Source organism: Typopeltis vanoorti, chromosome 6 (genome assembly GCF_054136105.1).
Source record: "Typopeltis vanoorti isolate ZY-2024b chromosome 6, IOZ_Tvanoo_1.0, whole genome shotgun sequence".
Lineage (NCBI taxonomy): Eukaryota > Metazoa > Arthropoda > Arachnida > Uropygi > Thelyphonidae > Typopeltis > Typopeltis vanoorti.
The window spans coordinates 724428-748099 of NC_143554.1; the positions used below are offsets into that span (position 1 = coordinate 724428).

The window sequence follows — 23672 nt, forward strand, 5'->3', positions numbered from 1 at the left end:
TCTAGTTCTAGTTGATATTTTCTTAGAATATTGTTGTCTTGTAGTTTTTTTACATTCAGTCTCCTTTTGACTCTAATAGTGCTTCCCGATTTTAACTTTATTCTTAGGTTTGCTAATACTAACTTATGGTCTGATCCACAATCAGCAAAGAAGGATCTGCAATTTAGGATATTTGATTTCCATCTTTGGTTTACAATAATATAGTCTATCATATTGTTGGTTTGTCTGTCTGGTGATATCCAAGTCCATTTTCTTTGAGGTTTTGGATGTTTAAAGAGAGTGTTGGTTATTGTTAGTCTATTATTTGAGCAGAAGTTTAGCAGTCTTTCGCCATGTTCGTTGATTTCTCCATACCCGAACTTTCTGATTACTCTCGGCTAGGTATCCCAGTCTTTGCCCACTTTTGCGTTTAAATCCCCCATTACAATTAGGAGATCTTGACTTAATGTCTGCTGAACTGCTTTTTGCAAATCTATATACAACTCCTCAATATCTTCTTCTTCTGATGTCGAAGTTGGTGAGTATACTTGAATAATAGTTAGTGATCCGATTGATGTTTTAAATCTTACTTTAATTATCCTAGGTGAGATAGGATTGTAGGACAATAGAGAGTTTTTAGCCTTTGGTTTTTAATATAAGTGCTACTCCTTCTTGGTGTTTGTTGTCCTCCCTGCCTGAAGTTACGATTTTGTACTGTCCATGGTGGAATTCTCCTTTTCCAGTCCATCTGGTTTTGCAAAGTCCAATCACACCCCATCGGTAGTTGGCTAATTCATGCAGTAGTATTTCAAATGCTCCTTCCTGGTGAAGAGTTCTTACATTCCACGTTCCTATGCTTGTTAAGTTTTTCCTGTCTATTAGGTGATGTTTTGTTCCAATAGCATATATTTCGCCTTCACTATCTTGGTTCTCTACTAGTGGGTGCAACCCTTGTTTGACCGAGCGACGGTCAAGCCGGCATGTATCTTTAGGTTGGTTAGAATTAATTCGGTTTCAATAGTTAAGTTTTCGTCAAGTGTCAACCACCACTCCTTGACCAGAATTCAGCTGCTTTTTTTAGTAGATAGTGGAAACTACAGTTTGAGAGGAAAGAGTCATCCCCTCGCCCTCGAGTTGCACTAATAGCACTGGGGGGGGGGGGGGTAAAAAGTAAGAGAGAATAGAGGGAAAGAAGAGTAGAAGACCAGTCTCCAGATATGATATACCAAGCGTATATTCTATGAAGTAAGATCAGGTCTAGCTTGGGTATCTCGGGTTTGCCATGCCCATACTCTCCAATTTGAGTCCCTGAGAGAATGTCTCAGGCAACAGGTAGTAAGTAGAAGGAAAATGAGGTTCAAAAGTTTTGGATTTGGTCATAGCATCGGAGGATTTGATTGTAACTGAGATGACATCCTTGCCTCACAGCTGGAGAGGGTGACCATGTGGTTTTGACTTGGAGAATGAACAAACATGTAGAAGTGCCAAGGAGAAAGGAATTTATGTGAAATTATAAGGCAGGTGATTATAATAATCTCAGAAATCAGCTTGGGAAGTTCCATGGATAGAGGAATTGGAAGGATGAGATATTATCAGTACTGTACATAGCACTAGTGAAGAAATATTTATTAGGAGCAATGGTAAGATGTATATCTGAAGTGAAATAGATAACACACAAAAGATATCTAGTGGGAAATGCACATAAAAAAAAGGTTATGGAAGAGATATAAGAGCATAGATGCATGAAGAATATAAGACTCAGGCCAAGATAGTGAGTAGTATGGTAAGGAAGGCAGCCAAAACCTGAATATGAGAAGATATTTTGCCCTGAGATCAAAGGAAAATCCAAAGGAATTCTTTCATTATGTGGCCAGTAGGAGGTGGAATAACTGTGGAAAATGATATTGTCAGAAAAAGATTAGAGTAGAATCACAAATGCAGAAGATATAGTGGAGTTATTTAATTTCACTTTACTGGTTAATTCATCCTCCAGAAGTAGGTTTAATACTATAGGGATAGGGAGGGTTTGAGGTTCATAAGTGTAAGGGGGAAACTGTGTTTCAAATACAAAGTACTCTGAACATTAATAAAGCAATGGGACTAGATGCAATTCTACCATGTGTTTTAAGTAGGGATCCCAGATACATTGGAAAAAAATACGGGACACTTATGCCATCACATATGCCAGTCTAACAAAATGATTTTAACTTTCCAAGTATGTGCGTAGTAAGGTTTACTATGTACACACTACACTAAGTATAAGTAAACAAATAGTAAATCCAATTGTTAGGCTGCATATTTTCATTAAGCCACTTTAAGTTGCCTTCAAGTGGTTTCTTGTTTACTATTATAGATACAAAATAGATTGTTAATACAGTAATGCTCTTCTCACCTGGCAATATTCTTATTAATCAATCAGTCTTGCTCACTCTTGCAATACTTTTCTGAAGAATGAATTCTGAAGCTAATGCGTCCCGTTTCATTCTTCAGAATGAAACGGGACGCATTAGCCAAAAACGGGATGATCCCGTATTTTACAGGACGTCTGGGATCCCTAGTTTTGAGGGAATGTGCTAAGGAACTGACAACTCTGTTGGCTTGGCTTTTCAATGAGAGTCTGGCTACAGGAAAGGTGTCCAAGCAGTGGAAGGAGGAAAAAATAGTACCATTGCATGGTGGAAGAACAGAAGTGTCAAACTATAACCTAGTTTGCATTTCTTCAGTAGTTAGTAAGATTTTGGAAAAATTAATGAGAACGTGAACACATATGACATCGGGTAGATCAGGATTTCCAAACTGTGTTCTGTGGAAGGTGAATAAGTGTTCCACGAGAAGTTCACCTAGAATTTGTCATTTTAGTTTTCTAAGCATTTTTCATGAATAAATATTTTATAGTGGATAAAATCATGAATAAATATTTTATATTCTGAGGAGAATAATATTTGTGAATATGTCGAAAAGCTCAGACCCAGAACACCTAATAACATCTGTGTAGCAAATGTTAGTGACCAAGTTATGTATTTTTAAACCTGGAAGTATTCATGAATTATCGTTAATTTTCACACATCAAACCTTTCAACATTTGGGAAAGGGAATACTATGTTAATGACGGTCATAAAAATTGCCTGCAAGCTGATTATAACAATGGGCGGTGTATCCTCTGTTCTAAAAACTGAACGAAATAACATGTGTAGCAAATGTCAGTGACCAAGCGGCATATTTTTAAACATGGAAATATTCATGAATTATCGTTAATTTTTACACATCGAAATCTTTCAACAATCGGGAAAGAGAATACTGCTGTTTATGACCGGTCATAAAAATTGCCTGCAAGCTGATTACAACAATGGGTGGCATATCCTCTGTTCTCAAAACTGAAAGAAATAACATCTGTGTTGCAAAAGTTAGTGACCAATCAGCAAGGAAGTATAAAGAAAATTTTTCCACTAAAATTGAAGATCAAGGTAGTCTGTATCCGGTTCTCAAATCTAGCAATACTGAATACTTTCTTCATACGTTCGTATTGTAGGGTGAAAGTTTCGAAACCGCAGTGCCGTGATTTTTTAAAAGTAATAGGCATGGAGATTTAAATTTTAATATGAATAAGCGACAAGCAACTTTGTTTCATTTTGGTATTAAGAAATCTCTTATTGAAGGTGTTTCTGACGCAACACATAGTGAGTCATCCACCACCAGCTTACAAAGCAATCTCCAGGATGTACCAAAAGGAGGGGAAACCTACCGGCACCCAGGAGAAAAAGTCTGCATTCACTCGTAAGTACTTATAATAATATTATAAATTTTTGGTGATCAGAATGGGATATATCAATGAAAATCAGCACAAATTAATTTAATGATGTTTATGTTTAATTGATGTTTAATTAATTATTAATTAATACATTACTAAATAACCAAGGTGTTCCATGAAAATTTCAGGATTTGTGAAGTGTTCTGTTCCTTCATCGCAAAAATTTGGGCAATGCTGGGATAGATGATGATTATGTTATCAGTGAAAGTCAGCATGGATTTATTAAGGATCACTGATATTTTAGTAATATGACTGCCTTTACTAATAAAGTAACATCAGTGGTTGATAAGGAAAAGGCATATACTGCCATTTTTTTTGTATTTTGTATTTCACATTTGACTGGATAACACATTGCAAGCTGATATTTAAGTTACAGCACATATGGGTTTGGATATACAAGGGTGATCTGAAAAGTTCTCGGCCTTGACCATAGATGGCAAAACTGTCGGCAAGATTTTTTTTTTTTCTAAGTTGGTACATCCATGTGAAATTGCATCATAAACATCCACGTGAAATTGCAAGTCATTCTATCAAGTAGTTTGTGTTTATACAGCTGTCTGAAGCAAAAGTGTTGTCTGTATCCCTCGAAACAGATAAAATTGAGTATCGTGCAGTTATAAAATTCTTTGTAAAAGAAGGTTTAATGCCAAAAGAAATTCAAAGTTGATAAAAGTTTACAGTCACTCTTCTCCTTCATTTTCGACAATTAAGAAATGGGCTGCCGAGTTTAAACATGGGCGTACCAGCCTTGAAGATGATCCACATGAAGGACGTCCAAAAAGTGTAACAACACCAGAAATCATTGATCGAATGCATAATATGGTATTGGATGATGGGCGAGTAAAAGTGCATGAAACTGCTTGAGACTATATGCATTTCAAAAGAATGTGTAGAATATATTTTGCATGAAGAATGGCAAATGAAAAAGCTTGAGGAAAGATGGGTGCTGCGCTTGCTCACAGCAGATCAAAAACATATTCACATGAAAATCTCTTAACAGTGCATGGAGCGTTTTAACAAGAATAAAACTAATTTTGTGCATCAATTTATTACTATGGATGAGACATGGATTCACCTTTACACACAAGAATCCAAACAGCAGTCAAAACAGTGGACAGAAGTCGGCTGTTCAGTGCCAAAGAAAATAAAGTTGGTTCAATCAGCAGGAAAGGTCATGGCATCGATTTTTGGGTTGCTAAAGGCATTTTGTTTATTAATTATCTTGAAAAGGGTAAAACAATAACCAGAGAATATTATTCCGATCTTTTAACCAGACTAGATGAAAATATTTGTGAAAACGTCCCGGTATGCAGAAAAAAAAATCATCTTTTATCAGGACAATGCACCTACCCACAAAGGTGTTTTGTGAGTAAGGTGCATTGAAAACTAAGGGATCTGCACTATGAAGTGTTCGAACATCCACCCTGTTCCTCAGATTTGGCTCCCTATGACTTCGATCTCTTCCTCGCTGGTCAGCGTTTTACTTGGAATCAAGAGGTGATTGTCGCTGTAGAGGGGGTATTCTGCAGATGTAAGATCTGCAACCACTACAGGGATGGGATAATGGTGCTGGAATAAATGTATTAGTCTTAATGGAGATTATGTTGAAAAATAAAAATAATTTTGAAATTATAAATTCGAGAACTTTTCAGATCACCCTCGCAGTTAGTGAACTGGATTGGGGATTGTCTGTCTGATAGATATCAGAGTTGTGTATGAGGGTGCAACAGTATCAAGGAGACCAAAGGTTACAAGTGGAGGACCACAAGGCTTAGTATTGGGACCCATATTGATAAACCTTTATATATTAATTATATTGTCAATGGATTGCAGGGGAATATTCAGTTGTTTGTAGATGATGTGAAGTTGGGAAGGTTTATTAATAAAAGTGCAGCTGTCATAGCCTTTAAGGGATATCTGAATAAGCTGGACAATTCATTGTTATTATTACAACATGACACCTCCAAAGAACGACTCATCACGGGAGGGGACTCTACTCTACTCCACTTCTATATCTCACCATCTTCCTACTACTTAATTCTCCAACTACATACAATGACGCTACTACCATTAATGCCATCTATTGCCCATCATCACCCCCAACAACAGTATTTTTTGTCTGTAAATGGCATGTGTTCTCATGGCCAATTTGCCTGTTTGTGGGATGAAAAACATGAGTTTCCAGGAGGAAAAAAACCTTTTATCTCCATATTTGAGCTGTTTGCTGTCTGATAGTTAGCTGATCTCATTGTATGAGATCAGCTAACTCAGGTCTTTTCCCAATTGAAGGATGCAATGATCTATTCTTCCAATTGTGCTATGGAGGCACTAATAATGGACAAATGATTGGAGGTATCGATTTAATTCAACCAAATATAGAGTCTTGAATATTCAGAGACAAGGGAATAAAAGGTCCCTTGTCTCTCCCACTTCTTCCAGTACAGCTCCAACAGAGTTTGGGATACACTGATGAGAGGCTGCATACTCTGTTGGAGGAGCTGTACTGGAAAAAGTGGGAGAGACAAGGGACCTTTAGGTGATGATCAATAGGAACTTGAAGTTCAGGGAACATATCATAAAGGTGTGAATGTAACCCAGAGGACTTCTACAATACTGAGAAGGATGCTGACCAGCAGAGAGACAGAAATAAAGCCCAAATCAGACCTTATCTGCACTATTGTGCTCAGATTTCGTCACCAGGATTTAAAGGGGATAAATTACCCTTGGAAAGGTGCAGAGGCAATAACAAAAAAGATATCAGGAGTGTACAATGTTAGTTATGAGGACAGACTAAGGGAATGTGGACTGCACAGTTTAATAGACAGAAGAAGGCAAGGTGATATAATTCAGACATTTAAACTGTTGAGAGGTAGTTATAGGGTAACGGGAAAGTCTTTCATATAGTAAAACAAGAAGTTAGCGAGGACAAGGAGCCACCTCTAAAAGTTGTGAAAGGAAGTTGTGAGCAAGAGGATGTGGAATGGCTTCCCTTGCATGCACAATAGTTGAATTGTGGAATGCATAGCCTGATAGGATAGTGAGAGCATGAATGCTGAACAAGTTTAAGGGATGATACGTGATAGGCTGTGTTGTTTAAGATGGGCCTCCACACAATGAGTCTTGTGATTCTATAGATGTCATGAATAATAATAAGCTTTACATATTTTGTTTTATTCTGTTTCATCTTGTAATTTTTTTTCTTCTACTGTTATTTTCTCTCTAATTATTGTATGATAATTTCCTATGTAAGATATGTATGGAAACGTAAGAGCTAAAAGAATAAAAAAACCTTGGATAACTAATGAGATGATTTCTCTAATGGAAGAAAGAAGAAAATGGAAAAATAAACACACCCCAGAAGGGAAAATACAATATAGAACCCTGAATGACAGATTGAGAAGGAAAGCAGGAAGTAGTAGAGAAGATTGGCTTAAAAAACAATGTGAAGAAATGGAAAATTATGAGAGAGTGAGAAGGTATGATCTTTTATATGAAAAATCAAGAAGCATGAATCACAAGAGAAATGGAATGAGCTAGAGGCATAGAAATTAAGAATGGAGAAATCATAACTGAAGAAGATAAAATCCTAATGAGATGGAAGGAATACACTGAAGATCTACGAGGGCTGTTCAATAAGTAATAAGACTAATTTTACTGTCGCAAAACCACTCATCACAATATTAATTTCTGTGGAATAAAGAAATGTTGCTGTCTGTATTAACAAAAGAGGTTGATAGATGGCATATACAGGCTGATGTGCCAGAGTGTCACGTGCCTAAACGCAAGCTTGTTTTGGCGCACCTAAGTGCAACCAGTCGTCGAAATGGAAGCATCATTGGAACAGCGTAATGCGATTAAATTTTGTGTGCGTTTGCAAAAATCGCCATCGGACACTTTTAACATGATACGCGAAGCTTTCCACGATGAAGCAATGTCCAGGGCAAGTGGTTTTCACTGGCATAAAACTTTTAAGGAAGGAAGGCAAAATGTGGAAGATCTTGAATGTGAGGGAAGACCTTCAACGTCCATCACAGAGACAATGATCAACACAGCAGCAATTATCATCAAGGAGGATCGCAGAATTACAGTACGCCAGCTGCATGTTGTCCTGAATATTTCTGTGGGAAGTGTTCATTCAATCATGGCTGAACATTTGGGACTGAAACGTGTTTGCGCTCGATGGATTCCCAAACTCTTGACACCAGAGCAAATGCAGTGGATGTGTGGATGTGTGCACAGAATGGAAAGAAAGACTGGAACAAGAAGGCGACAACTTCTTAAAATGCATCATTACAGCAGATGAAGCTTGGTTGTATCACTATGACCCTACAATGAAACAACAAAGCAGTGAATGGAAGCATCCGTCTTTGCCTACCCCCAAGAAAGCAAAAACTGTAAAATCGGCTGGTAAAGTTATGACCATAATGTTTTTTGACTACGAAGGCATTGTTTACCAACATGCTGTAGAACCCAGGAATACTATAAACGGCTCATACTATGCGGATGTTTTATGGACAATGGTACAGCACGTCAAAAAAAAGCGCCATTGCTGAAGAATGGCTTCTTATTGCACACGATAATGCAAGGCCACATATTGCTGGTTGTGTAGTGGACATTTTGCAGAACAACACAGATATCCTACTACACCCTCCATACAGTCCTGATCTCACACTGTGCGATTTCTAGCTGTTTCTTCAGCTCAAGAAACCACTAAGAGGCCACCATTTGGAAAGCAACAAAGCATGTGTAAAAGCTGCAGAGGCGGTTTTGAAAGAACTCTCAAAAAACGGACTTTCACGTGTTTAAGAAGTGGACGCAACGTTGGGACAAATGCATCGCGTCTCACGGTAGTTACTTCGAAAAAAAACATGTAAATGATGACGATTAAAAGTAATCTCAAAGTTTTCTGTATAGTCTTATAACTTATTGAACAGCCTCTGTATATGACAAGGAAAATAGGCCAAATGAGTTGCCAATATAAAGAAGGTAAATGAAGATGATCTAGGCCCAGAGATTTTGAAGACAGAAGTAGAAATGGTCATTAAGGAACTAAAATGTGGAAAGGCAGAAGGAATAGATGAAATACCTGCAGAATTCCTTAAACAACTTCAGAAGAAAGGAACTGAAGAAAGAACCAAAATAACAAATTTAATTTATAACAAAGGAGAACTACCAAAAGATTTTATGACCTTAATATTTATACCTATACCACAGTAATGCAGTGAACTGCAAGGATTTTAGAAAAATAAGTCTCATTTACCATACATCAAAAATACTTTTGAGAATCTTAACACGAAGAATTGCATCTAAAGTGGAAGAATTTCTTGGAGACGATCAGTTTGGTTTCAGGAAGGGTATGGGAACAAGAGATGTGACTGGACTGTTAAAATAGTAAGTGACAGAAGTCTAGAAGTGAATAAAGAAGTTAACATCTGTTATATAGATTTTGAGAAAGCCTTTGACTATGTAAAATGGGATAAGATGGTGGAAGTAACGAAAAAGATTGGTATAGATCGGAAAGACAGAAGGCTAATTATCTCACTATACATGGGACAAACTGCCATGGTACAACAGAACCAGGTATCATTGGACGAGGAGTAAGACAAGGCTGTTCTCTGTCACCAATTTTGTTCAACATGTATTCCGAAGCAATGTTAAAAGAAGCACTGGATAATTCGGAAGAAGAAATAAAGATTGGAGGTAGACAGATATTTGCAATAAGATACGCAGATAACAAGACATTACTATCAAACACTGAAAGAGGACTACAACATCTGTTGAACAGATTACTGGAATCCTGTATCAATTATGGAATGAAAATTAACATAAGAAAAACAAAGGTAATGAAAGTAGCAAGGAAAGAGGCAAATATGGATATCAGAATAAATGGGGGAAAATTGAATCAAGTAAAGACATTTAAATATCTAGGAAGTATTATTAGCAGTGATGGAAGATGTAAAAGTGACATAAAAGCAAGAATAGCGATGGGAAGAGAGGCCTTTAATAGAAAATGGAATTTATTCAGAAGTAAAATGAATAGAAACCTAAAGAAAAGACTAATAATATGTTATGTGTGGAGTATTGCCTTCTATAGTCTGAAACTGAAAACTCTTTACATCTGAAACTTGGACACTGAAGAAAGAAGAAATTAAGATTTTGGAAAGCTTTGAGATGTGGATTTGGAGAAGGATTGAAAAAATCAAATGGACAGATAAAATAACTAATGAAAAGGTCTTAAAAAGAGTAGAAGAAGAAAGAAGTCTGTTAAGGAGAATAAAAAGAAGCAAGGGAACTGGATCGGACATATTCTGAGAGGGAATGGAATCATCAGAGATGCCATCGAAGGAAAAATAGACAGAAAACGACCCAGAGGAAGAGTAAGGAAAAAAATGTTAGATGGCATGCTCATTGGAGACAGGTACACAACCTTGAAAGAGAAGGCTCAGAATAGAAGAGAGTAAAAGGAAAGTTTCTGCTACTAAAAGAAGAACCTGCTCAATTGCAGAATACTAAAGAAGAAGAAGAGAAGAATTTCATATGCCCATTTGAATAATAATTGAAACACCTTAAATATTCTTACATGTCATATAAGAATATATCACTTTTTGTTTGTCCATTTGGACTAATCCAAGTCCATTTTCAATTTGGTCTTTTTTTTTCTTCTTTTTTTTTTTTTTTTGAAAATTTGTACAAAATATGTCATCATATAGCTTAACATCATGTTTCTTCTTTCATTTCATTTTCCTATTCCATTGTTTCCTATACAAGTTTCATGCTCATTTTTATTTTTTTCCAGTCATGAATTAAAATCTCCCACCACTAGTGTGTAGGATATTGCTATAGTGTATTGAAAACTGTCACAGAATTGTTCAACTTCCTCTTCATAAAATAAAGGAAACCTACTCCTCTCTGCTTGAGATTTCCAGTAAAGCACATCAGTACTGATATACACAGAAATTTACAAAACTTCCTCCAAAATGTCTTGCAACCACCTACCCACCCCACTTTTTTTTCGTTTCTCATCTGTATTCAAATACAGTCATATGATAAATGTGTGTATCATATGTATCATAAAAGTTTAATGGAGTGAAACAGCACTCAGCTGGCTGCTTTTGTGTGTATGTGTGTGTTACAAATCTCATTTTGTACTCCTTGACGATGTCTCTGTAACTGAGACAAAATACTGGAACCATTAAATACTACTTTTAATCATTACCTAGTGCTGTTTCACTCCATTAAACTTTTATCGTCACATGATAAACCTTTTTCACCTATAAATCATTTAGAAAATTACCTGTAAAATGTACTAACAGCCTCTCTTTTTCTCAAATCAAAACACTTCATAGTTCCATCCTGAGATCCACTGAGTAATATATGTGATTCTGTAGTATGAAAACAGACTTTGTTCACCGTCCTTTTGTGATCCTGAAATACAGTATCTGCAAAGAGAGAAAATATTTTATCCATATATTTTATCTATATTATTCTACAGTGATGAACATTTCTATATATATTTCTTGGAAAACGATTTAGGCATTTCCAAAAAAGCTAAGCCAATCTCAGAAGAAAGGATTTTTTACGCTCCAAAAACAGACATATGGCAATCTACAACATACATATAACATATGGCAATATTTGTAGTGGTCATTCATAGCTCAAGTGACTGAATGTAGAGACTGTGGGTTTGAATCTACATAATGACTTACATGTTTATCATCTCTAATGGATATGCTTGCAGCTTAAAGATCATAAGCTATAGCATATTTGTAGGCATGTGGAGATCATTATTAATGTTAATAAAGTTATGCGCTTTGGTGTAATCAAATATCCAATGTGATATTATATTGGTGGGATTATGTTAGAAGAAACTGATCAGGCTAGGAATCTTAGAGTTTTATTATACAGGTAGATGAAGTTCAAAGGCCATATTTGCAAATACAACTCAGAGGACAATAACTGCAATGCTGAAATGAACCCTAATGTGCAAGGTCCTTTGGCTTCTTTGTAAGGCCCTGATACGGCCTCATTTGGACTATTCACAGGTCTGGTTTCCATGGTGATGCTTATACAGTGGAATGTGTGTTAAAGATGATATTGGGACTTACAAATTTCTGAAATGGTCATATAGGATACCAGTAGATAGAATTTTTCATTTTATGGAAAAAGTACAAGAGGACATCCATGAAAGTTGAGAATGAATGCAGTGAAGAAAGAGGTGAGAACTAAATTTTTCTCTCATAGAATGGTGTGCAATTGGAATGGATTAACCTTAAGAGGTTGCAAGTGCAGGTGGCATGAATGAATTCAGGAAAAGGTTAGGTAGGTGCAAGTGACATGCGACGATTTAATGAATCCCTGACTCCTTGGAGAGTTCTCTTAATAATATCCAGATTTATTTCTTAAAATAATTCCAAAATCTTAATTTTAATTCCCTACAAATTCCTTTAACAGTTGACTCCGATATGCCCACAATTTCACTTGCACGTTTTGTGACATGAGAAAGTGGAACAAGAAGACTGATTTCTAACAATTTTTTTTTTGCAGAATGTCAGCACGTTATGCAATATTCTTTTGCAAGAGCTACTGAAAGGTTTAACACCAGAACTTGTTGACTGTACTGGATCCATCATACAAATTAATAAAAAAATTAATGCAAAAAAGTAACAACAAAAATTCAAGCTGCTACAGCAACAAACAAGAAAGCAAGTGATTTCGAGTGTGTTGGTAACCAATTCTTACATCCTTTATTTCTTTCTCCCCTTCAACATGAATTGACTATTCTTGGCAATCTGCCAGCCCCAGTTCTATGAACTGTGGGTGTACAATATCTAAGTTAGAAGATAATGTAGGTTCTTTTCCTTTAGCGTTCTTATCAACCACCCTAATCTTAACAATAATGGTGGTACAAAAATCCCAAGAATACAGATGGCACATAATCTACCCACTTAACCTTTTGGTTTACGAGTTAATTATAATAAGAACTGTAAGCAATCTAGGATCATAACTCTAATATAACAACACTCTTGTTAAATTTTAAATATTTGTTAAATACTTGTTAAATATTTATAGAAAGTTTTTTAACTTGGGTATATTATGTATTCAAGATACCAAGTAATTTTATATAAACTTGGTTTTTAATTCTATTTCCCAAGTAAGCAAACAAACAAGTCAGTCAAGTTTGCGCCTGCACGTAGAACAAGTCTGAGGCAACTCGTGCTAAAGGTGGATTAAGCTCTGATCACTTTCCTTAGTATTTTTCCCTTAATGTAAAGCACATCCCCTTGCGGAGATGTATGATGTTATGCATTAAAGGCAATGGTCACTACCCATACCGGTTTCGACCATTATTGAGATCTTGTCAGTGGGAGCCAGACCTGACAATACTAAGGTTGAAGTAATGCAGAACTTATGAATTTTACCTAAACAAGTTGCCAGAAGGTGCTTTGACCTTATTAAATAAAATCTCAGGATGAGAGATAGATGTAGAAAGTTTTTTAACTTGGGTATATTATGTATTCAAGATACCAAGTAATTTTATATAAACTTGGTTTTTAATCTTATTTCCCAAGTAAGCAAACAGACAAGTAAGTCAAGTTTGCACCTGCACGTAGTGCAAGTCTGAGGCAATTTGTGGTCTCTCATCCTGAGATTTTATTTAATAAGGTCAAAGCACCTTCTGGCAACTTGTTTAGGTAAAATTCATAAGCTCTGCCTTATGAATTACTTCAACCTTAGCATTGTCAGGTCTGGCTCTCACTGACGAGACGTCAATAAAGGTCGAAACCAGTATAGGTAGTGACCATTGCCTTTGATACATAGCATTATACATCTCCGTAAGGGGATGTGCTTTACATTAAGGGGAAAATACTAAGGAAAGTGATCAGATCTTAATCCACCTTTACCACGAGTTGCCTCAGACTGGCACTACGTGCAGGCGCAAATTTGACTTACTTGTCTGTTTGCTTAATTGAGAAAGTAATATTCATTATTAAAAATTATTATTATTATTATAATTTTTTAAAATTATTATTACTTTATATAAAAGTAGTAATAATTTTATATAAAGGATTAAAAACCAACTTAATATAATATTACTTGGTATCTTGAATACTTGTTAAATATTGATCAACCAACCTCTCCTGTATGGCTCAACATTAAAAAAAAAAAAATTATGGATTAGGCTACGACTTTTGCTGTATTAAAACTATCTATATGATCTCTGAAGATATAAATAGAATATAGCTTTAGTGTAGTTTTTTTTCCCTTATTTTTTTCCACTAGAGGTCAGGCCAGTAGAATAACAGTTGATCAAATCACATACTGTTTGAAATGTAATATAGCTTATCTTTGTGTGTGTGCATGTGTGTGTGTATGTGCTGCAGATGATGACCTTAATATGAAGATTGAAACGTCGGGAAATTAAAGTAATTATTCCTAACATGGTTGTAGTATTCATAATTATTTGAATTATTGTTTATTGAAATGAAGGCAATGTAGGTGCTTAAATAATTTTGAATCCATATTTATGATTTCTGATATTAATTCATGTAAGATACAATTATTTTCATGACTTGAATTATTCTCATGTTGCTTAATTGTATTATGTAGTTTCTCTTTAGAGAACTAAGATTTAAACTTAGGAACATAACTAAATTCTGATTACCTCACTCTGTTGGCTTAAAGGACGATCAAAATCAATACTAGATTACTATATCTTAAATGAAAAGACATCAAATTTCTCTTTAGATGTTAGAGTTCACAGAGGATATGAAATAAGTAGTCACCACTTCTTCATTAAAATAAAATTAACATTGGCATTTAAATGGCAACAAATAACAAGAACACAAAGAAAATTTAAAACATTTGTTTATAAAACTAGATTATTAAAATGACACAAACATACAATGGCTATATGAACAAAGAATTAACCAATACTTAGATAAAATAAACAAAATGAAGACATAGAAATAGAATGGCTTAATATAAAAATTATGCTAAACACAGCAGCAAATGAAAGCTTAGGAAAGATAAAAAAAATTCAATAAAAAGAAGAAATTGAAGATATGTGACGATACAATCAAAGAAATAATCAAAATGAAAAAAAAGAAGCATATCATAAATGGTTAAGCAGTAAAAAATTAGAAGAAATAGAATATAAAAGAATCCGTGTGTAGAGGCTTAAGTGCTATGAGGACATCATGTCAGAGGCTTAATGGATTGTATACAGAACTCAGAAAGGATTAAAACAGAATTTAATTCTTCCTATATTTCGTCTCAGTAAATGGGACATCTTCAGGGATTATAAAAAAAACTAATATAACATAAATACAAATAACAAACAATACTAAGCCCAACCATGTGGGTGACACTAAAGTCCTATCTAGATGGAGCACCCTCTAAGGGCGGTTGTAGGTGGCCTGGAATGTAAAGTGGGACATTTGGTGATAAGCGTTCCCCAAATCTTAGGAAGCTTAATGCAACCATATTTGTTAAGATTTGGCTGATTCCTGAGAGCTGCTGCTGATTCTAAGAATAGTCTCTCTCTTTTGAATTTGCTGTGGTCGAGCATGGTAGTTTTTTTCCATGAGATCCTGTGGGTTGTATCCAAGACATGGTCAGCCAGGCCTGACTGACTATAGTCATGGTTACAGATGTATGACTTATGTTACTCCAGGCGGATAGTAGCTGATCTGCCTGTCTGTCCAAAGTACACCAGTTGACAAGAACAGGGTACTTTATAGACTCCAGGCTCTGAGAGAGGAGGGAGCTGATCTTTTGTAGAGCGGATAAGAATAGCAAGTCTGCAGTGGGGCTTAAATGCTGTAAGTTGTACTTTTAAAATCTTGGCTATTTTTTCAGATGTGCCACGGATGTAGGGTATGGTGACAGCATTTCTAAACTCTTTCTGGAGAGAAGATTAAGGAATGGGAGAAGACCTGATTATTTTTTTAATGCTGTGATCGCTGTAACCATTGGAGAGAAAAGTGTTGTGTATGTGGTCAAGCTCAGTTGTAAGGGCAGTTCCACTGGAACAAAGATTGTGGGCTCTCTTGGAAAGAGTTTTAATAATGCCATATTGTTGAGTGGGGGTGGTGGTGGTGGGAGAGTTTGTCAATGTATCTGTCTGTGTGCATGAGTTTTCTATACACTGTGAAGGAAAGTGTACCGTTGGGAAGGCATGTAACTAAGGTGTCTAGGAAGGGTAAACAATTTCTTTTCCTTTTCCATTGTGAACTGGATTCTTGGATGTAGGTTGTTGACGTGACTGACGAAGGAGTCTAATGTGTCTGGGCCATGAGGCCAAAGAGAGAACACATCATCTACATATCTTAGCCAGACAGAAGGTTTGAGAGGGGCTGAGTCTATGGCTCGTTTTTCAAAATCTTCCATATAAAAATTGGCAAGAGGGGTGAGAGGGGGGAGGAAACCCATGGCGGTTCCCTCTATCTGCTTGTAGATTTTGTTCTTCCAAGAAAAATAACCAGAATACATGGCAAAGAAAAAGAGATCTAAGATGTCAGAAGGAAAAACGTTTTTTAAGAGTGTTAAGATATCAATTAAGGGAATATTGGTAAACAATGAGGAGATGTCAAAGCTTACCAATATGTCTATGTTATTTAAGGTTAAATTTTCTATGAGGGTTTCAAATGGGTAGAGTTTTTTATATAGGATGTGGAAAGTCCAGTGAGGGGGGGGGGGGGGTCAGAGAGTTGGCCAACTGTTTGTGCATTAGTGTCATCTACTATAGGTCTTAGTGGGGAATTGGGTTTTGGATTTTTGGTAAACCGTATATTCGGGGAGGATGGGAACAGAAAGGCTAGAGCTTCTTCGTGATTTCCAGGGGCCAGGAAGACACTTTTTTAAATCAAGTTTTTTTAGTTTTTTTTAACTTGTGTTTTTGTGGGGTCGTGTTCTAGCAGGATGTAGGTAGAGCGGTCTCAGAGAATAATCTCCGTTTTTCGATTGTATTCTGTGGCATTACTCTTATCAGCTCTGGCGATGACAATACTTTTTTTCTTTTCATAATTTCATGAGAGCAGTGCGTTGGGAGGACGGACGATAAATTCCTTTTTGGAGACAAAGATTGGGCGAGGATGTTGGCGACATCAAGTCTGATGTTTTTTGCAATCTCCGGTGCTAAGCGACAGATCCTGTGTTAAGGACAGGCACTTCTTTCGAAGCGACTGAGAAATTGTGGCCGAGGCATAGGGCACTGAAAGCATCATCATTGAGCCTTTTGGACGATAAGTTAACTACTATCCGGATCGGTTGAATTTGTGGTTGCGGCTTGGCTTTATAAAGGTTGTTAAATTTCTTGATATGTTTATTTATTTATTTAATTTTTTTTAAAAATTCTTTCTGTGCAGAAGCTTCCGAGATGCCAGAGAAAATAGATCAAAGTTCAAGATTAAGTACAGCAGAGAGCACCGACTGTAAGGAGCTAATGGCGGCGTTCTTCACGGAGAGGGTGGCATGAGTTGCGGCGATTTTTTCCCTCAGTAGTGCCAAGCTGGCACGGTTATAAATGGGTAGGGCTTTTTTTGGAGTGAAAGTTGATCTTTAGCTTAACACAGTTCGGTATTACTCTTGTATCCCGACATCTTTTTAAAAAGGCCAGCCTATTCAGTTGCTTAGATAGTCGTAGTTTTGACTTACCGTATTGTCTGGATTTGCGAGCTATATCTTCTCCATAAATGATTAGAATCCATGTGTAGAAGCTTAAGTGCTGTGAGGATATCATGTTGGAGGCTTAATGGATTGCATACAGCACTCAGAAAGGATTAAAACAGAATTTAATTCTTCATATATTTCGTCTCAGTCAATGAGACATCTTCAGGGATTACAAAAAAACCAATGTAACATAAATACAAATAACAAACAATACTAAGCCCAACCATGTGGGTGACACTAAAGCCCTATCTAGGTGGAGCGCCCTCTAAGGGCAGTTGTAGGTGGCCTGGAATGTAAAGTGGGACATCTGGTGATAAGCATTCCCCAAATCTTAGGAAGCTTAATGCAACCATATTTTTTAAGATCTGGCTGATTCCTGAGAGCTGCTGCTGATTCTAAGAATAGTCTCTCTCTCTTTTGAATTTGCTGTAGTGGAGCATGGTGTTTTTTTTTCCATGAGATCCTGTGGGTAGTATCCAAGACATAGTCAGCCAGACCTGACTGACTATAGTCGTGGTTGCAGATGTATGACTTATGTTCTCCACGCTGATAGTAGCTGATCTTCCTGTCTGTCCAAAGTACGCAAGTTTACAGGAACAGGATACTTTATAGACTCCAGGCACTGAGAGAGGAGGGAGCTGATCTTTTGTAGAGCAGATAAGGGTAGCAAGTTTGTGGTGGGGGCTTAAATGCTGTGCGTAGGTTGTACTTTTTTAAAATCTTGTCTATTTTCTCGGATGTGCCAGGGATAGTGACGGCATTTCTGAACGCTTTCTGGAGAGAAGACCGGGAAATGGGGGGAGGACCTCATTATTTTTTAATGCTGTGATCGCTGTAGCCGTCAATGCCCTAAGGCTCGGCCACAATTTCACGGTCGCTCCGAAAGAAGTGCTAATGCTTAATGTGATGTTCAACGTAGAACGCAGGATCTGTTGCTTAGCGCTGGAGATAGCAAACAACATCAGACTTGACGTTGCCAACATCCTCGCCCAGTCTTCGCCTCTAAAAAGTAATTTATCGTCCTCCCAACGCACTGCTCTCATGAAATTACGAAAAGAAAAAAGTATCATCATCACCAGAGCTGATAAGGGTAATGCCACAGTCATTCTTAATGCCACGGAATGCAATCAAAAAATGGAGATTATCCTCCGAAGTCGCTCTTCCTACACCCCGCAAGAACATGACCCCACAAAAACACAAGTTAAAAAATTTACTTAAAAAGTGTCTTCCTGTTCCCTGGAAATCACAAAAACACTCAAACCTTTCTATTCCCCCCCCCCTGCCGAATATATGGTTTATCAAAAATACACAAACCCAATTCCCCACTAAGACCTATAGTAGATGATGCCATTAATGCACTTTGCTACAAACTGTCAAAACCAGTTGGCCAACTCTCTGACCTCCTTCACTGGACTTTCCACGTCCTTTATAAAAAACTCTACCCATTTCAAAACCCTCGTAGAAAATTTAACCTTAAATAACACAGACATATTGGTAAGCTTTGACATCTCCTCATTGTTTACCAATATTCCCTTAATTGATACCTTAACACTCTTAAAAAACGTTTTTCCTTCTGACATCTTAGATCTCTTTTCCTTTGCCATCTATTCTCGTTATTTTTCTTGGAATCCAGTTCACAATGGAAAAGGAAAAGAACAATTGTTTACTCTTCCTAGACACCTTAGTTACATGCCTTCCCAACGGGACACTTTCCTTCACGGTATATTAAACTCATGCACACAGGCAGATACATTCACAAACTCTCCCACCACCCTGCTCAACAATATGGCATTATTAAAACTTTTACCAGGAGAGCCCACAATCTTTGTTCCAGTGGAACTGCTCTTACAACTGAGCTTGACCACATACACAACATCAACATTTTTCTCTCCAATGGCTACAGCGATCACAGCATTAAAAAAAATAATCAGGTCCTCCTCCATTCCTCAGTCTTCTCTCCAGAAAGAGTTTAGAAATGCTGTCACCATACGCTACATCCATGGAACATCCGAAAAAATAGCCAAGATTTTTTAAAAAAGTACAACATACACACAGCATTTAAGCCCCACCGCAAACTTGCTACCTTTATCCGCTCTTCAGAAGATCAGCTCCCTGCTCTCTCAGTGCCTGGAGTCTATAAAGTACCCTGTTCTTGTCAACTGGCATACTTTAGACAGATCGGCAGATCAGCTACTATCTGCCTGAAGGAACATAAGTCATACATCAGCAACCACAACTATGGTCAGTCAGGCCTGGCTGACCATATCTTCGATACAACCCACGGGATCTCATGGAAAAAACCACCATGCTCCACGACAGCAAATTCAAAAGAGAGAGACTATTCTTAGAATCAGCAGCAGCTCTCAGTAATCAACCAAATCTTAACAAATATGGCTGCATTAAGCTTCCTAAGATTTGGGAAACGCTTATCACCAGATGTCCCACTTTACATTCCAGGCAACCTGCAACCGCCCTTAGAGGGGTGCTCCGCCTAGATACGACTTTACAAACAATAACAAACAATACTAAGCCCAACCACGTGTCATCCACGTGGTTGGGCTTAGTATTGTTTGTTATTTGTATTTATGTTACATTAGTTTTTTTGTAATCCCTGAAGATGGCTCATTGACTGAGATGAAATACAGGAAAAATTAAATTCTCTTTTAATCCTTACTGAATGATGTATACAATCCATTAAGCCTCCCCATAGCTAAAAGAGAAGTCAGAAAAAGACAGAGAATCATGGAACAAATGTTTCTAATTTAGAACATGATTTATATAAAATAAAACCCAATGCATATAAGATTTTGAAACATTTAAGTACGGATACTACAGAAAACATAAAATTAAACACCAAATTGAAATTAAAAGAATTTCTATACAGAATTGTGGACAGATATATATTTTAAAAAAGATAACTGGCAAACATTTAATGAAAATGAAGTAACTAAAGAATCAGAAATCAGTCTGAAAGAAACAAGAAATGGAAAATCACCCGGAGAAGATAAGTTAGGTTCAGAATTATAAATATGCAGGAATAAGGTTCAAAGAAAGACTCCTATTATTTTAAAATAAAATCTATCCAACAAGTAACCCACCAATAGTATGCATTTTTACTAAATAATTTAAGGAAATTACAACATAAACTAGGATATGCATTAAAATAAATTTTAATACATACATACATCTTCAAGGCCCACTCTTCCTAATTGGGTTGTGGGGGCAAAAGCTGCAAGAGGAACTTCCAATGGTCACGATCCTCTGCCACCAAGTTCAGGTGTTCTGTGGGATTCCCAAATGTGTTCACCCAAGGTTTTGGATATAATCTATCCAGCGAGGCCTTGGCCTTCCACGTGGCCTCCCACCCTCTGGCTTGGCGAAGAGGGCCTGCTGAGGGAGCCTCTCTTGTGGCATTCTGACCAGGTGCCTGTACCAGCGTAACTGTGATCTCTCAACACGGAGAAGCAGCGGTTGAGTATTGAGGGTTTCCCGAATTGCAGAGCTTCTGACTCTGTCGAGTTTTGTCAGCTCTGCAACCCCTCGAAGGAACCTCATTTCAGCCGCTTGGATTCATGTCCGCATTCTTTCAGTCATTACCCAACTCTCATGACCATAGGTGAGGATGGGGACATAGACTGTATAGAAGACAGCCAGGTTTGCCTTCTGGCTTAACTCCTGCTTCAATACTACTGAACGGCCAAGATCGGCAATATTGAGCTTGCTAAGCCAATTTGAGTATCTAGCTCTATGTCCCATTTTCCATCATTCGTGAATATGGACCCAAGGTATTTAAACTTCTCCACCTGTCTCATTGGGACTCCACTTACATTTAGAGTGCACTGGGATTGGTTGTCTTGAGACCACAAATGTTTCAGTTTTGGCCACACTGATCTTCATTCCGGCGTCTGCACAAACAGCTACAAACTTATCCAGGGTCCGCTGGAGGTCATCTGCAGAAGAGCTAAGCAGAACTAGGTCATCTGCAAAAAGCAGACGTCCAATGCTACATTTTCCAATTCTGACACACTCACTGCCTCGGCTGTGCCTATCAATCCAGTCCATAAATATTATGAAAAGGAGGGGTGAGAGAACACACCCTCGGCGGAGGCCAACGGAGACTGTGAAAGGTTCAGACTTTGTGCTGTTTACCCTGACACAAAACTCTGGGCATTCATACAGGGACTTGATGGCAGCTAATAGTTGACCATCCACTCCATACTCCTGTACTACTTGCCAAAGCTTATCCCGAGGAACCCGGTCATATGCCTTCTCCAAGTCCACAAAACATGTGTAGACATTCTTGGCATATTCCCAAGATTTCTCAAAGACTTGCCTTAAGTGAAGATTTGGTCAGTTGTTCTTCTACCAGGATGAAAGCCACATTGTTCTTCCTGGAACTTTGACTCAACTATGCTCCTTCACCGTCTTTCCAAGCACTTAGCATACACTTTCCCAGGCAGGCTGAGCAGAGAGAGATGCCACGATAGTTACTGCAATCCTTCTGGTCTCCCTTCTTAAAGACTGGTATTATTATGCCTGTCTGCCATTGCTTTGGTGCTCGCCCAGATATCCAAGCAGCCTGACACACTCGAGTCAGCCAGAGAACACCGTCTCAATTTAAGGTTTTTAGCATTTCGGGCCGAATTTCATCATCGCCAGCAGCCTTGTCCGATTTTAGCGATTTTATTGCTAAATGGACCTCCTGCTGTGAGACTAGTCATTGCCCCGATCTGCACCTCTTGGATGTCCACAACTGCTGGGCCACCCGGGTTAAGAAGGCTCTCAAAGTATTCCTTCCATCTGTGGAGTATATCCTTCTCGGTTGTTAAAAGTGCACCATCAGAGGCCTTAATTACCCTTGCTGTGCACGATTTCCTCCCTCAAAGGCGGCGGATGGTCTGCCAGAATACTTTGTTTGCATTTGCATAGGATGAATCTAATCTTTCTCCAAAGGATTCCCAGGCCTTCTGCTTTGCTGTCTTTACTGCCTTAGCAGCAGCTTTTCATGCCTCAGCATACTGCAAATGCATCTCAGGTGACCTGACTCCTTTTTTGCCCGGACAGTTTTTTGGACTTCTTGGTTCCACCAAGGTGTCCTTTTCTCACTGCCCATTGCCACGCCGAGCCGCTTTCTGCCACACCATGAGAGTGCAGAGGCAGTGACAGCTGTTCTAAACAGCTTCCATTCCTCCTCAACATCTGCAGTATGTTTGGGAATCTCTTTGAACCTGGAGGAAATGTCATCTGCAAAATTCTTCCTCACAGCCTCATTTTCCAATGCCTCCCATTTCACGCGGTATAGCTGCTTAGGCCTACCGCGTTGATGGTAGCATCTGGTTTCTGAAGCCGTAGAGTGCACACAACAAGGTGGTGGTCAGTTGACAATTCTGCCCCTCTTCTCACACGAACATCCAACACTGAGGAAAATAGGTCTGCTGAGACTATAAAGAAGTCAATCAGAGACCTTTGTTCTAGTGTATCCCTGTACCAGGTATACTTATGGACTTCTCGGTGCTGGAAGAAGGTATTCATTATGGACAAGCTATTAGTACAGCAGAAGTCCAATAATTTCAACCCATTCGCGTTAAGGTCAGGGGCACCGTTCCTCCCAACCACACCCCTCCATGTCTGGTCATCTGTTCCAACATGTGCATTGAAGTCACCCATTAGCAGGACTGATTCCATGTCTGCCACCCTGTCAAAAGCAGCATCCACTTCCTCTAGGAAGGCAGAGTATTCTGACTCCAGATTAGGTGCATAGGCTTTCACCACAGCCAAATCATGGTTTTTCATCTGAAGCCTTAATACACATACCCGTCCCCCCCCCCCAATGGAATCCACTCAGCAACACAGTCTGACAGCTGGGGGCTTGTGAGTATCCCCACACCCGCCTGAGCAGACATTGTCGGGCTCACACCACAGTAGTAGAGCTTCCACCCCTTATCCAGGTCGACAGTTCCAGAGCCTCTCCTCTTGGTTGAAGAAAGCCCGACTAAGTCTACCCAGTAGCGTTTGGCTTCCTCAACCAGTTCCGACTCCTTCCCTGTCAGAAAGAGATGTTCCAGTTGCCTAAAGCCATAGTCTGGTGCCATTGTCGTTGCCATTTCCGTCCTTTTGCAGAACCATTTCTTTGCACTGCCCTAAACACCTCCCCAAACGGGTAGCGGGCCCATTGATGAAGTTTCCTCTAGCAGAGTGCTGAGGAGTGGTGTCT

General features: G+C 38.2%; 1 protein-coding gene across 1 annotated transcript in view; it reads right to left on the reverse strand.

Annotated features, from left to right (window-relative positions):
- Positions 1 to 23672, reverse strand: part of Wdr24 (WD repeat domain 24) — a 351891-nt gene that overhangs the window by 288151 nt on the left and 40068 nt on the right. Inside the window, exon 4 of the mRNA XM_090393912.1 lies at positions 11082 to 11226. Coding sequence (XP_090250038.1) covers positions 11082 to 11226 — 145 coding nt within the window. The remainder of the gene's footprint in view (positions 1 to 11081; positions 11227 to 23672) is intronic.